This window comes from Lethenteron reissneri, chromosome 67 (genome assembly GCF_015708825.2).
Source record: "Lethenteron reissneri isolate LAM-NWPU_2019-01 chromosome 67, ASM1570882v1, whole genome shotgun sequence".
In the NCBI taxonomy this organism is placed as follows: Eukaryota; Metazoa; Chordata; class Hyperoartia; order Petromyzontiformes; family Petromyzontidae; genus Lethenteron; species Lethenteron reissneri.
In genome coordinates this window covers 825,041-840,935 of record NC_083845.1, presented here as the reverse complement: position 1 = coordinate 840,935, position 15,895 = coordinate 825,041, and the positions used below count along the sequence as shown (strand labels likewise).

Genomic DNA, 15,895 nt, shown 5'->3' with positions numbered 1-15,895 from the left:
GGTCTAATTGTCCACGCTCAACTGACGCTGGCTGTAAATCACCACGGTTCCTTACATTATGACAAGCTTCGGGGCCACTTCCTGGAGTCGTGGAGTTCTTCCATTACTAGTAGGGTACATGTCATTAAAGTGTGTTTTAAAAAAAGGTTTTTTTAATGCTACTAATTTATTATTAGACGTCACGGTGGCAAGATGTTAACTACCTCGCCCGGTATACAGGAGGTCGTTGGTGGGTTCGATCCCAACCTTGACACCTGTTGTATATTTGGAGTTTGAGTGTGTCTCTCTCCCCATGGTGGCGTGGATTTTTCTCCGGGTCCTCCGGCGTTTCCCTCCACATCTACAAACACGTGTCTAGAATATTTGGCTGCAATACATTTCCACGCGATAAGCCACTAAAGTTCAGCCGTCATTTGTGGCGAGGTCGCTTCTGGAAAAGAACTATATAGCTCAGTGGGCTTCATCTGGTGAATTCAAAATTCGTTTAAAATAGTTTATATTGTGATTATTACACGATAAGGCAGTGATCAGGGGTTGGACCCAGAGCCCCACGTGCACAGCAGAGTATGAGACGTACCCAAATTTCGATTTGGGCGGATTTCCCTTCGTATCGTACCCCCGCGTGTGTGAAAGGGAGTTAATGTTTAACAATGTTACATTCCCTGATGTTTTTAAATAGAAACATTTACATTTAAAGCTTTTACATTAATAATTCTACATCAATAATTAAAACATTTAAATAAAAAATTCACTCACTGCGGCCTAAAGCCTACAGCTAGGCCTAAAGCCTAGAACTAGGCCTGAAACTCTCCCTTCGTATCGTCCGATTAGGTGTAGCAACATCGCCCCCTACTGCAAACACTTGGCAGGACCCTACAAAAACCTTTACACTCAGTGAGGCTTTCCTGGCTAAACAAGTGTAATAATACATTATGTTTATATTCTTTGGTTATTCGTTCCTACCAGCCCACCCTGCAGGGACCTGTTTACATTAGCTCCAATAATATATAAATATTATAAATTGATATTACTTGAACGTCCATTGACTGACAAGAACTCGGTAATGTCAATTGAATGTTGATTGAGTTATCGGTGGTAATAGAGATATGCACAATTAAGACTTTGATATTAAAGTTGACTTCACCATATAGAATACAATAATTGGGTCTAGAATGTGAGGGTGTTTATGATAACTATTGGAGGTACGAGTGGATCAATTATTTTTGGGTTGTATTATATTTGTAATTTTTGCGCGGGAAATCGAATAAGATGGCGCCTGTGCCTCGTGGCGAGTTATTTCATTATAATTATTACGAGTGTCAATTGTTTATTTTGATCAGTCCAACTCGAATCACTACACATAACGTGGTTGGAAGATGATTATAGTGTTTTGGTGATGAAAATATAACTGTTTTTTTTTATAGTTTATAACATTTGGTATTGTGCTGCGTTATGCTTTCATTGGGAAGGCACAAATTGGCTGCCTTAGAGCTTAATTTTAGCATTGAGCTAATGGGGTGAGCGGCCCGGGTGTTATTGCAGAAGTTACGTTCCCGATTCAGGTTTACGAAATACTTGTTTAATATGTTTATTGTCAGTATAAAAAAAACGCGACGATCGAATCTGGCTCAACGCTGTGTGATTTGAGTGACATCACACATGTGTGCAGTGATGTCACTACTGTGCATGCACAATTGCTCGGCAACCAACAATCTAGCCAGGAAGCCAGCCAGCAAAATTTTATTTAAATAATATAGTATGATTTCATAAATGAACTGGTTTCCTCAGAGATGCAATGTCCTTACCTTCTGTGCAGTCTTCCCCAGTGAAGACTTCATCGCAGACGCATTTCCCGTCGACGCATCTTCCTCTGTCACTGCAGTCGTTGGGACATCTAAGATCGCTACAATCTTCCCCAGTGAAACCTTCATCGCAGACACATTTCCCATCGACGCATCTGCCTTTGTCACTGCAGTCGTTGGGACACCTAAGTTCGCTACAATCCTCCCCAGTGAAGCCTTCATCGCAGACGCATTTCCCGTCGACGCATCTTCCTTTGTCACTGCAGTCATTGGGGCACCTAAGTTCGCTACAATCTTCCCCAGTGAAACCTTCATCGCAGACACATTTCCCGTCAACGCATCTTCCTATGTCACTGCAGTCATTAGGGCACCTAAGTTCACTACAATCTTCCCCAGTGAAACCTTCATCGCAGACACATTTCCCGTCGACGCACCTTCCTCTGTCATTACAGTCGTCGGGACATCTAAGATCGCTACAATCTTCTCCAGTGAAACCTTCATCGCAGACACATTTCCCGTCGACGCATCTTCCTCTGTCACTTACAGTCGTCGGGACATCCTAAGTTCGCTACAATCTTCCCCAGTGAAGCCTTCATCGCAGACACATTTGCCATCGACGCACCTTCCTTGGTCTTGACAATCGTTGGGACATCTAAGTTCACTACAATCCTCCCCAGTGAAGCCTTCATCACAGACGCATTTCCCGTCGACGCATCTTCCTTTGTCACTGCAGTCGTTGGGACATCTAAGTTCACTACAATCCTCCCCAGTGAAGCCTTCATCACAGACGCATTTCCCGTCGACGCATCTTCCTTTGTCACTGCAGTCGTTGGGACATCTAAGTTCACTACAATCCTCCCCAGTGAAGCCTTCATCACAGACGCATTTCCCGTCGACGCATCTTCCTTTGTCACTGCAGTCGTTGGGACACCTAAGTTCGCTACAATCTTCTCCAGTGAAGCCTTCATCGCAGATGCATTTCCCATTGACGCATCTTCCTTTGTCTTGACAATTATTGGGACAGGTCAATTCACTGCAGTCTTCCCCAGTGAAACCTTCATCGCAGATGCATTTACCATTGACGCATCTTCCTTTGTCTTGACAATCATTGGGACAGGTTAATTCACTGCAATCTTCCCCAGTGAAACCTTCATCGCAGATGCATTTCCCATTGACGCATCGTCCTCTGTTTTGACAGTTGTTGGGACAGGTCAATTCACTGCAGTCTTCGCCCGTGAAACCTTCATCGCAGACGCATTTCCCATCGACGCATCTTCCTTTGTCTTGACAGTTGTTGGGACAGGTCAATTCGCCGCAGTCTTCACCAGTGAAGCCTTCGTCGCAGATGCATTTCCCATCGACGCATCGTCCTCTGTCCTTACAGTCATCCGGGCAGGTCAGTTCACTGCAGTCGTCGCCGGTGAAGCCTTCGTCGCACACGCACTGGCCATTGACACAGCGGCCGCGGTCCTGGCAGTCATTCGGACACCGGGTCCCACTGCAGTCCTCGCCAGTGAAACCCTCGTCGCAAACGCACACCCCGTCCACGCAGTTGCCCCGGTCGCTGCACTCGTTCGGGCAGCGCTGCTCGCTGCAGTCGTCGCCCGTGTAGTCGTCGTCGCACACGCACTTGCCGTCGACGCAGCGGCCGTAGTCGTTGCAGTCGTTGGGGCACTTGAGCACGCGGCAGTCGGGCCCCGAGTAGCCCTCGTCGCACAGGCACGCGCCGTCGACGCAGCGGCCGTGCACGCACGGCGGCGAGCACGTCGGCTCCGTGCAGTTCTTGCCGCTCCAGCCCGGCTCGCAGATGCAGCCGCACGTCTCCAGGCTGAAGGAGCCGTGGCCTCCGCACGCGGGCAGGTAGTCGGTGCGGCCCGCTGCAAGCGACACGCAAAGCAAATGCGCCTGCTCAGTAAGTCAAATAAGTATAACCCGTAAAAACAAAGTTTTTCACTATAAATCCTTTATATGCGTGGCATCGGGCGGCTAGAGTCCTCTCGTCCTCTGGCTTGAGATGGCTGCCACCTATGGGTCAGATGATTGTCTGCCAGTATTAAGCAATTGGTAATTAAATATTTAATTTGTTTTCCCTAAACAGTGTAAAATTTTGGAAAAAAATTTTCACGAACATTAATTGTCTCGCACAACGAGTCCGTGTGCAAAATGTCAGCTCGATTGGATCACGGGAAGTGGGTTAAAAAACGACCGAAAGATTTGCACGGTCGCAAGCAAGCAAGTGAACTTAATATAAAGGATTTAAAAACAAAGAGCCATCGCTCCCGTGTAGCCAGAACCGGCCCTAGACCCAGGGGCGGTTTCTTCATTAGGGCGATTGGGCGACGCACCACCAATGTCATTCAACCACAGAGTCACGCTAGCCGTCACTGTGCCTCTGGATATAGTCCAATCAGCGTCATGTCACGTTCTGTGGAGTACCGCCTCTTTTTGGGCGATTTCACTCCGGCTGAGAATCGCCCAGAGTGTTCCCATAGACTTACATTCAGAGATGTTTTTTTTCGAACGGGGGGCGCTGCAATGCATTCTCTATGGCTTCCGGGAGGGCTCGCACTAACGTGCTTACGTCATCGTACGTAAGCACATTTCATCCAACAATATTATTTGTCGCCACCTAGTAGAATCTTTAATAAAAGAAACTTGAGTGGATTGTATTAATAGTGAGTATAGAAACAAACAAGATGTATTGTAAGAGTCACTTTATTTTTCATTAATATTAAAGAAGTGAAGTTGCCTTTACATGCTTAAGCTGTTAATTTATCTTTTGCATGGGTGGACCTTATCCTTATAAATCATCCAGACATTTGCCCCCCCTGAGAGATTTTGCAGGAGCCGCCACTGCCTAGACCTTTGGGGGCCCTAAGCAAAATTTGGTTGGAGGCCCCTTTGATGTATGATTTTTTTCACCCACTAGCTAGCAGTGACTCTAGGGGGGCCCTCTGCTGGCCACGGGGCCCTTTGCAATTGCAAGGGTCGCTTAGTGGCTGGGCCGGCTCTGCGTGTAGCCTTAACAGACTGCAGGGGCAAGTGCTGTTAGCGAGCAGCACCTATGAAGGCCGGCACGGGACACGAGGGATGCATGGCGAGCACCACGCCCAACCGCCTTCGTCTCCTGAGTGACGATGTTTACACGTCATAGCAGGTACTCATTTGAGGCTGAGTCGACCTCAGGGAGGCCCAGGAACGATTCAGATAACCGTCACTGGTGTTGGCGGTCGTAAGCGGGTATCGAACTCGTGTCGCCGGGTTCATAGCGCAGCGCGCTGGCCGTTACACTGCAGCTAAGCATATCACACGGACACGGTTCCTAGAACCGCACTCATCACAGCGCGCGGATGATTACAGCGTGTAGTGAGAGGTGACTGGAGCTCTCACCACTCGCCGCGTTCCCCTGGCCCCCGTTGCAGCAGCCCCCGGAGGCTCCGGAGCAGAGCTGGCGTAGAGAGGAGACCTCGTTCTCCATGGCCTCCAGGCGACTGAGCAGGTCCTGGAGGTTGGGCAGGGCCCCCCCACCGCCGGCCCCTCCACACCCGCACGCCTGCGGAGGGATGTTGATGCGGTGCGTGAAGACCACGCTGTTCTCGCCGTCTTCCGTGCGCTCTACGTGAGAGTGGCCTGGAGTCTGCACACAGGAACAGGGCACATGGGTTGTGTTCAGCGTGGGGGAACAAAGTAGCAGGATGTTGTACAGGTTGTGTTGTGCGTTCGTTTCCGCACGGTTGCACTTTATTTTTGCTCAATGGGTGTCCGCCGCTTAAGTCGTGATGGGTGTTTTCATTGTTTTTGTGCCAAGCTCCTGTACCGTTCCCATTCTACACCATTGGAACCTCATTTGCCAGTAAAAAATATGATAATAGTTTTTTTACCCTTCTATCTGGCAACAAAACTGACACCTTTTTTACAAGGAGTCATGTTTGCATAGACCACAATACCTGCAGTCATAATGCAAACAAAAAACATAACTCTGATAATATATACACTGTCCTTGAAGTTGATTGGTCCACACCCGAGACAGCTTTCCTTAGAGCCTAGTCTCACATGGTGTTGGACCAGATGACGCCAAAAGGCGCACAACTCAAAGACAATGCGCCATCAGAGTAAGAGAGCTCGGGGTAAGCATTTACACCATTGGAACCTCATTTGCCAGTAAAAAATATGATAAAAAAATTTGCATTATGGCTGCAGGTATTGTGGTCTATGCAAACATGACTCCTTGTAAAAAAAGGTGTCAGTTTTGTTGCCAGATAGAAGGGTAAAAAAACAATTATCGTTCCCATTCTGTTATAATGTGCACTTTAGCCTACTTCACTGAGGTCGATATTGGCACGTATAATTAAGATCGATTGATTGTATGTACGTTGAAATTATTTCGCAACACCATACACAGCCAACCGCGACAACACTGGTCAACACACTTTTTTCTGGCATAAGGTATTCCAACGGTTTTAAGGTAATTCCAAATCTGGCATCAGTTTTTGTCTATCACGTCAGGTTTTTGAGATATCAAATATTGCATTTTCAATAAAAACTGCGGAAGAAAAATATTAAATAAATGTGGATATCTACATAAAATGATATTATAAACACACTATTCTAAAAATACAGCACCGTATTTTAACACTAAAGCAGTCACTGACTCGCAACAACTTGCAATCATAAGTGACAGAGTTAATTTCGGGTAAAATCAATGAAAAGGGCGTATGCCGATAGCATTAAAATGAGACGTGATAGAGCAAATCTGAGATCAGATTTGGAATCAGCACCCTGAAATTAGTCTAAAACAGCTGCAAAAGTCCAGGCCAGAAAAAAGTTTTTTTTTGTTGTTGACCAGTGTTATCGGAGGTGCGGGAAAAGGACAACAAACGGAACACAAAAAGCCGTTCGAATGAACTGAGTTTTCAATCTCGATGATTTAAAAGTGCACTGCTCCAGTAACTTCCTAATACCAGAAGGAAGACAAGTTACAGTTGCGAAATAGCACGACCAGAAATACCAGAAAAAAAGCTCATTGCGGTAATCTATCTTCAGTGTGGGGAAACAACACAACCTACCCGACCTAGTTCTCCTGGGGACCCTGATGACACAATGGAAAACCCACTTCCTTCTGCTCACGGAATTGGATATCCACCTGCCTCCTTGATGGATGAAGCCCAAACATAGTTTGCAAACAGATTTTGATTTTGCATTGAACGGAACGGTATGTCGCCGACACTCCACGAGACGTGTAATCTGTCGCGTCTCCCAAGTGCTCTTTAATCCCCCATTTTTTTTACACCATTTCTGTCATCCCCATTTTGGCTATGGCGGTGAAAATGGAAACTCTTACACGTGTCTGGCACCTCTGGCTCGATGCCCACTTGAATTTCGGGAAATAAACACTTAAACCCACGAAACTGAAAGTCAGATTCAAAGATAAATTCTGCTTCTCATTATCCACTTGCCATTACCTCAAGGCATCCTCCTTCCGACCAGAACTTTATTACAGCGATGCGATTCATCAATCTGCTCGTAGTTCTGCGCTGGATCACTTATATCGTGTCTTTCACTCTGCCCTATCGCTTATTCCAGATGAGGGTCACTCTATTTAACATTGTAACCACTGTTGTAAGTGAAATCAATCATCCGCTATCCTAGCCAGAGAGATATTCATCCATCCCGTTTTGTTTTAAGGACGTCAACGGAGAGCTGACATTGAGCCTTAGCAGGTTTGCTGAAACTGTGGGGCGCAGTGTCTTATTCAGCACTAAAACAGACACCCCCCATTTTAAACCCATGAAGAGAGGAATTTGAATACGATTAATGGGAACGCAACACAGTAATGACATAGGCAGACACCGGGCCTCCACCCACAGCGCTTGAGTAGCCACGTTTCTCCCGACGCGTCATAGAGGTCCTGGGCGTGGCCAGTTCAAGCTCAGTGGATTTAGAGCGACGGTTTCTAACATTTACTGCAGCCGCGCACCCCTTTGCTTCTCAATCGTTCTCAAACACAAGGCTTTGGTCGGATGTCTGCAGCAGACATCGTGCTGCTCAAGGCAGCAGACATCATCGCGACTATCGAGATTTCCACCTGAAGACCAGCGCTTGTGTTGCGTTCGAAACGTCGTGATTTGTTTTATTTCTACCAACGTGACTTTACCGAAAGAACCAAAGAGTATGGATTCCTGCAGTCACGAAAGCTTCAAATCAAGATTAGTATGTAAGTGCCGGTGCTTAATTTGTGTTTTGATGATTTACCTCCTAAGAAATCTGGCCGTGTCTCGCACCCCCACAAAGGGCATCTCGCACCCCCAGGGAGTGCGTGCACCTTAAGAACCACTGCTGTAGACCAAGCAAGAGGTACTACAGACATGATCTTCTCTGCTCGACTACTGCGAGAGAAGTACCACGAGCAACATCAACCCCTCTACGTGGCCTTCTTTGATCCGACCAAAGCCTTCGACTCCGTCAACCGTGAGGCCCTGCTGAAAAAAATGGCTGCCCCCATAAAGTTTTTTTTCTTCTTCTTGGTTCTTTCAGTAAAGTCACGTAGAAGGAAAATAATAAAATAATAAAAATAAAACATTAAAAATGATTTAATATTATATTATTTTATTACTTTATTTTATTATGTTTTACTTTTATTATTTTATTATTTTCCTTCTACGTGACTTTACCGAAAGAACCAAGAAGATGAATCCCTGCAGTCACGAAAGCTTTAAATCGAAACTCATAAAGTTTGTGAACATTCTCCGTCTCCTCCACGATGGCGTCCAGGGCGGTAATCGTCTGCAATGGCTCCACGGCTGACCCGATTGACATAAGGGCCAGCGTCGAATGAGGACGTGCTATTGCCGCAATGCTCTTCTCCATATTTCTTGCAGTGACACTTCATCTCCCATCGGACATACTCCCTGTTGGTGTACAACGAACCAACAGTATGGACGGCAAACTCTTTGATCTCGGCCGCTTCAGAGCCAAATCTAAGATCGCGTTCGCATCTCTCGTGGAGCTGCAATATACAGGTGACGCAGTAGTTGGTGCTTGTACGGTCACCGATCTTCAGGTAATTGTTGATGTCTTTGCCGGAGCGTACAGCAGGATGGGGCTTACACTCAACACCAGAAAAACAAAAGCATTATTTCCGCCGAATTCCAGTGTTCCATCACCTCCACCTCTAATCAGGGTCCAGGATACCTTATTAGAGAACGTGGAGTATTTTCCTCATCTTGGCAGACATCTGTCACGCAAAGTAGACATCGACAAGGAGATTCAACGTCGCAGCCTTCGTTCGCCTAAGACAGGAGTCTTAAATGGCCACGACATCATCACGACCACCAGATTAGTGGTCTATAATTCTGTCGTGATCCCCACACTCCTGTATTGCACAGGGACGTGTGAAACGTAGAGAAGACACCTCAAGGCGTTTGAGAAATTCCATCAGCGCTGCTTACAGAAAATGCTTGGCATCACCTGGCAGATGCAAACAAACCAAATGTCGGTGTTCTTGAAGAGGCCTGATCCTGGAGTTTTTTTAAGCTGCCATCACTCAACGTCAGCTCTGTTGGGTTGTGCACATTATCACACCTCAAGGCGTTTGAGAATTTCCATCAGCGCTGCTTACGGAAAATGCTTGGCATCACCTGGCAGATACAAACAAACCAAATGTTGGTGTTCTTAAAGAGGCCGGATCCTGGAGTTTTTTTAAAGCTGCCATCACTCAAAGTCAGCTCCGTTGGGTTGTGCACATGATCAGCAAGTCCTTCTATTCCCAACTCAAGATCAGGACACGCTCCAGAGGGGGCCAGCAGAAACATTACAGGCGCGGTTGCTCTTACACTTGGTGAGAGCAACATCACCAAGTGCAACATCGACCCAGGTAACATGGGGGGGGGGGGGGGGGGGCGGCAGCTAGCACTCGAGTGCTCATCTTGGAATTCGAGTCACAAAGATGCCGGCCATCGCGAAACCGACAAAACGGGCACGAAGGAAAGAACGCAGCCAGGCTAGACGGGTCACTCGAAGTTTCCAAACTATCAATAACGACAACACGCGGCGCCATCACTGTGAACAAGGCGTTGTGGTTCCAGGATGGGCCTCGTCAGCCACCTGTGCATACCCACAAACCCTGACCAATAATCGCTGTCCATGGAGGATCATCACAGTTGAACTCGAGGGATCCCAGATGATGATGATGTGCAGACTGAGAGACTCGGCGTTCACTTGCTGCGTGCAGGGCTCGTGGTAGAGGGCACGAATGCGGTTTTTAAAAATTAAAGCAATCGCATGCCATCACGGTGCTTGGTGCTTTCCCTAGGGGCCACTCGAGAATATTAACAACATATATTTCGCAAATGTGCTTTGACAATTGGACTGAACCCTGTGTCAGATGTCACGGTGTCAGATGTGATACATCCGGTTTAGTTTGAAGGCGTCGGTGGGGCCCAGGCAGGGATTTTGCCCTGGACCCCGCACACCCCCCCCCCCCCCCCCACATGGACTGCCCTGGCTAGAGTTGCTGCTAAAGTGTTGCTGCAATACAGAGGCTGGTGCAACCGCTACAGCCGTAAAGAGCCTTCAAATATAACAGCAAGACCAAGGTTTGCCACTCCTCCACGTATGTTGAACTACTCTCGCACCGTACGTAGCCAACTGTGCTAATCGGAGGGGCAGGGGAAGGACAACAAACCAAACAAGAAGCAGTTCTAAAGAAATTAGTTTTCAATCAAGATGATTTAAAAGTGCGTAACTCCAGTGGCTTCCTAAGAGAGCATTCCAGACGGCCGCAGAAGCGCATCTGAACGTAACACAATGATTCAGCAGTGACCACCGTCTTTGTTTGATGGCTGCGAGGATGTCCGGAGTTTTCGTGATGGTGGTTTATGCTCCTTCACGAGATCAGCGAGGTATTGTGGTTCATTTGTGTCAAGCACTTTGTGTGTAATAAGTGCGACCTCGCAGTGGTAGCTACAGGGCCGGCATCTGGGGGTCACCTGCATGGGGGTTTCACCACCCCGTGGGTAAACCCTCTCTGTGTGCAAGTGTGGATCTGGGCTTGAGCAATGTGTGGTGTGCAGTAGGGTGGGTAGAAAAATACATAGTGTAATGTTACATAAATATGATAAAATTCCTCTTGATATACAAATTATTTTGTCAAGGCGCTCTTCCTCCTCCCTCCCAGCTTAAATAGACGCTCCAAGCCCAGGACGTGTCATTCAGACTCTGTCTTATCGACAGACCTGTTCTTCACCTGAGGACGGCTGCTTGCGTTGTGGCCGAAACGTCGTGAGAATTATTTTATTATGTTTTGTTTTATTATTTCCATTCTACGTGACTTTACCGAAAGAACCAAGAAGAACAATGCAAGGGTCTTGCACCAGTGCCGTGGCAGTGTTTAACACTGGGCAGGTTTAATAGGCTGTGCAAGCCCGGCACGCCACTCCACTCGGCTGTTGGGACTTACCCACCTGGCGCCCATTAATTTAAATTGGCGAGTGGGGGCCCACAGGCGTGCGTAGAAGTGGAGGAGAGATAAGAAGAGCCTTTTAAAGCCATGGAATGAATTCGGGGACTCGAGAGGGTTATTATCACTCATGTTGCGTTTGAAGTTGTCGGGTGTTTTGTTGAATGTAAATGGTGTAGGCTTTCTCACACGTGACTTTTACGATTCATGATATTTCGATTTAAAACTTTCGTGACTGCAGGGATTCATCTTCTTGGTTCTTTCGGTAAAGTCACGTAGAAGGGGAGTAATACAATAATAAAAATAAAACACAATCAAATAATTCTCACGACGTTTCGGCCACAACGCAAGCAGCCGTCCTCAGGTGAAGAACAGGTCTGTCAGACGCTGTCTTTCCGACAGACCTGTTCTTCACCTGAGGACGGCTGCTTGCGTTGTGGCCGAAACGTCGTGAGAAATATTTGATTATGTTTTATTTTTATTATTTTATTATTTCCATTCTACGTGACTTTACCGAAAGAACCAAGAAGATTTTTGATATATTTGTTTTAATCTGGTACAATCGCGTGAGTGAAATTCCAACGTGTGTCGTGCACCCTCCTCCACCCGGCACGGTCAAATGAATAAAGTTATCACGTGGACAAGCATGCCGGGCCTTGCTTATTGCTTCAGCACACCGGTACAGTGGAGAGTAGTCCATGGCGTTTAGCAATTGAGTTCGACATTTTTGCTAAAAGGATGATTCTAATACAGCGTCATTCACAACAAGGTCTCACAGCGCTCTGCATAAAATAACGCGACCCTCAACTGATAAAACTAAATAAAACCCTTAACAGATACAACCCCTGAAAAGTACAACTAAATAAACCCTTAACATATAAAAAAAAATATTTGCAAATAAAACTGAAAAAAAAAATCTTATACGGATAGAACCAAAACTCTTACTAAACCATTAACAGATAAAACCCCCAAAAAACACAACTGAATACAACACTAAATATATCCTTGACAGATAAAACCCTAAATAAATAAAACTGAATAAACCTTTGCAGCTAAAACCTTAACAAAATATATAAAAACCTTAACAGATGAAACTGAATCAATCCCTTAACAGCTAAAAGCCGATACAAATACAATTTAACCCTTAGAAAGAAAAAAAACTTTAATAAATCAACCGAGGAAAAAAACCTTTACAGATAAAACCATTAAAAAAATAACATCTGAATAAATCTTAACTGATTAAGAACAATGAGTCGACACGTAACCTGGCCAAGATCCTCGTCAAGATTATGGAGCATGGCCAACCAACCGATAACAACTCAGGAAAACCCAGACACAGCGCAACCCCCCCCCCCCCCACCAACGTAACTCTGCCCGCCCGCATTCTCAAAGGGTGCTAAACTCCTAAGCGGTTGTTGCTCTTTGATGATTTACAACGTGAAGTTTGTTATCCACCAGCGAGCCGTGAAACCGCAGCCGCTGGTGCCTATCTGTAATAATCGACGCACGTGCCACCCTCCCCTCCTCGCCTGGGACAGCCCGGGCCAAGAGGAGAGCCTGGCAAGAGTGATCTAAGCGATGAAAGGAATCCGGACTCAGCCAAAAAAAAAATTTACCCGTAAAAACAAAGTTTTTCACTATAAATCCTTTATATGCGTGGCGGCTAGAGTGCTCTCGTCCTCTGGCTTGAGATGGCTGCCACCTATGGGTCAGATGATTGTCTACCAGTATTAAGCAATTGGTCATTAAATATTTTTAAAAAATTCCCTAAACAGTGTAAAATTTTGGAACATTTTTTTCACGAAAATTAATTGCCACGCTCAACGAGTCTGTGTGGAAAATGTCAGCTCGATTGGATCACGGGAAGTGTGTTAAGAAACGACCAAAAGATTTGTACGGTCGTAAGCAAGCAAGCAAGCACGCAAGCACGCAAGCAAGCGAACTTAATATAAAGGATTTAATAAACACGAATTAAGGAATGTTGAAAAAAAAATGTTAATATTACAGAACTACAGATGACTAGGAGGTGAATGTTATTTCCCGTAAATTAATTCAACGCTCGTATCGCAAGTAAATCTTCCGAGCTGTCGCACGCGTGAAAGAAACGCGGCCATTTTTTTTACCCGGTTGCCATGACACAGCACGTGACTCGGTCCAGCCAATCCGAGTCCGTGTTGCTTGTGCAACTTTGTTCACAAAGGCTCTCTGTGAACAAAGTTGCCCGCTGCAGATAAGAACTTAAACTTTAATTACCCCACGATGCAGCCGATGCACGTATAGCAACGTTGCACGCGTTTAACATTGGATTGTATCGGCAAAACAGGAGGAATATTGGAGATTCATTTGTGATTGGCTCTGTCGCTGGGAGGTGGAGGTTAAGTTAAAATACTGATTATGACTGTATACTGAACTAAAAACAACATAATTTTTATTTTACCCGGTAAGGCCCACTGATCTGTATAGTTATTTTTCAGAAGCAACCTGGACACAAATGATAGCTCAACGAAGTGGCTTATTAATGTGGAAATTTCTAAGCAGTCAAATACTCTAAACGCGTGATGTTGATTCTAAATGTGGAGGGAAAATCCGGAGGACCCGGAGAAAAATCCACGAGACCACGGGAAGAGAGACACTGCAAACTACAAATATACAGGCATCAGGTCGGGATCGAACCCACGACCTGTATACCAAGTGAGGTAGTAAAAATCTCGGATTGATCACCCCCTAGTCTGCCTGCGTGCAGTTCAGGTAACGCGTGAGATCAGTTTCGGAGTTTTGAGACAGGTGGGGAGGAGGAGGGAGATGAAAGAAAGAGGAGAAGGAGGAGAGAGAGGAGGAGGAGGTGGATGTGAAGGAAGAGGAGAGGGGGAGGAGAGGAAGAGGAGGGGGGAGAGAAAGAGGGGAGCTCAGAGTTCAGGATTGAAACTGAGAGCTCAGCAGGGGAGGAGGGGTGTGTGGAGAGGGGGAATTGATGGGGGGGGAGGGGTGGGGTGGGGGGTGCCAGGTTCATCCTGAGGGCTCACGATAGAAGCAGCGGCCGCAGCCCCGGCCGCTCCCCGCGCCGCCTGCAGGTCCACGCTGCACATGGAGCCGAGCGGCACATTGATGTTGTAGACGTGGTTGAAGACGACGGGCGACGGCCCGGAGCTGGTGACGCTGTCGGCGGGCAGCTGCACCGACACCTGCTGCTCGCCGCCCGAGGCCGCCAGAGGGGCCGCGTGGGGTCGGAGCAGGCCCTTGCCGACGCGGCCTGCGGGCGCGGCCGCCAAGGCCCTCCTGTGGAGTCGGCGGTGGGGGCCGTGGGTGGAGCGTTCGAGGACTCTAGCGCGGCCCGGGTCCACGCCCAGCAGCAGCAGCTGTAGCGCCAGCAGGACCAGCACGGGCACCTGTGGACGGTGCATCCTTGCCACGTGGAGTCGAAGGGTTGCGACGAGTGGAAGGTCGGTCGCTTAGCCGACGGGGTGGGTTGAGCGCTCCTGCGTGAGGCCCCCTGACCGAACGACGCGAAGGATTCGCGGTGGCGGAGTGAACGGGTGTGGAGATGCCGAGGTTCGTCGAGTCCGCAAAGTGACTGTGCTTCTGAAAGGCAGAGAGAGCGACGACATCATCAGTAGCAATTGAGACGGAGCAGGAGAACGGAGGTGGACGTTGACTCTGTAGTATGGGACGGAGCATCGGTCAGTTCTCCCACTCCCAAACGCAATGCATTATGGGCCACTTCTCATGATGCAGTGCGGAACGGGCGCCCGTTATAACGCAGAACGCGTGCCTGTTATAACGCATAACACGTGCCCGTTATAGCATGGAACGCGCGCCCATTATCACACAGTTTCTGAGTGGTCGACGACGAAATACTTTCTTGAGCTGCGCGGCTGACACAGTACACGTGTAGTGACATAAGAGGGGAGGGGCTGCTGGGGGCTCTGGGACCCTAGGCAACCCAGACGCTTAAGCCCCTTGGCGCCACCAACAGGGGGGGGGCTGTGTGTGCTCTGTGGGATATCTGGGGGCGCACACAACCCCACCCCTCGTTGGGGACGAGGCATAAAGGGGCAGCTCCCTGGACGATCGAGGCCCAGTTGTAGCTCAAGACCCAAGACCCTTGACCAGCCATCTGAGGACCCTGGGACGCTGTAAGGGCCAGTGGTGGGACTCTGGAACTCCCGGCTCTACGTCCTTGTGAGGGCGAGTTCCAGAGCATAGCCAGAGTAGTGTATCTAGGCTGTGTATCTAGGCTGTGTACCTAGGCTGTGTACCTAGGCTGTAACAGAGTATCAGGACTGTTGGAGTGTTGGATTGTAATAACGAAGTTACCTCTACAAGTGTCTCCGGAACCCGTTACATACGGAATGATGCAGTTTGTGTGGAATGATACAGTACATGGTGGCAGTGTACCGCCATCTCAGTTTTGTGTCCCACCATGGGATGACTGCAGGCTGACTTTACACTGCCAATGTGATTCGGTACTGTGCAGTAATTCCTCGCCTTAACGCGACACTTTTCCGGAACGCAACAACCGCTACGAACGAGAAATGACTTCATTCACAGTCTGTAAAAGGTCAAGCAGGCAACGAATTGCAAGGCAATTCTTTGTTCATACGAACGGCTTGTGTACAACGTGGCCACACCACCTGGA

At 47.7% G+C, this 15,895-nt stretch overlaps 1 protein-coding gene across 1 annotated transcript; it reads right to left on the bottom strand.

The window, feature by feature from the left end:
- Positions 1-1,764: 1,764 nt before the first annotated feature.
- Positions 1,765-14,843, bottom strand: LOC133360090 (tenascin-like). The gene is given in 4 exon segments (XM_061578679.1): positions 1,765-2,358; positions 2,361-3,679; positions 5,193-5,439; positions 14,283-14,843. Coding segments are annotated over 4 exon segments (2,538 nt in total). The 5' UTR covers positions 14,661-14,843.
- Positions 14,844-15,895: the final 1,052 nt, after the last annotated feature.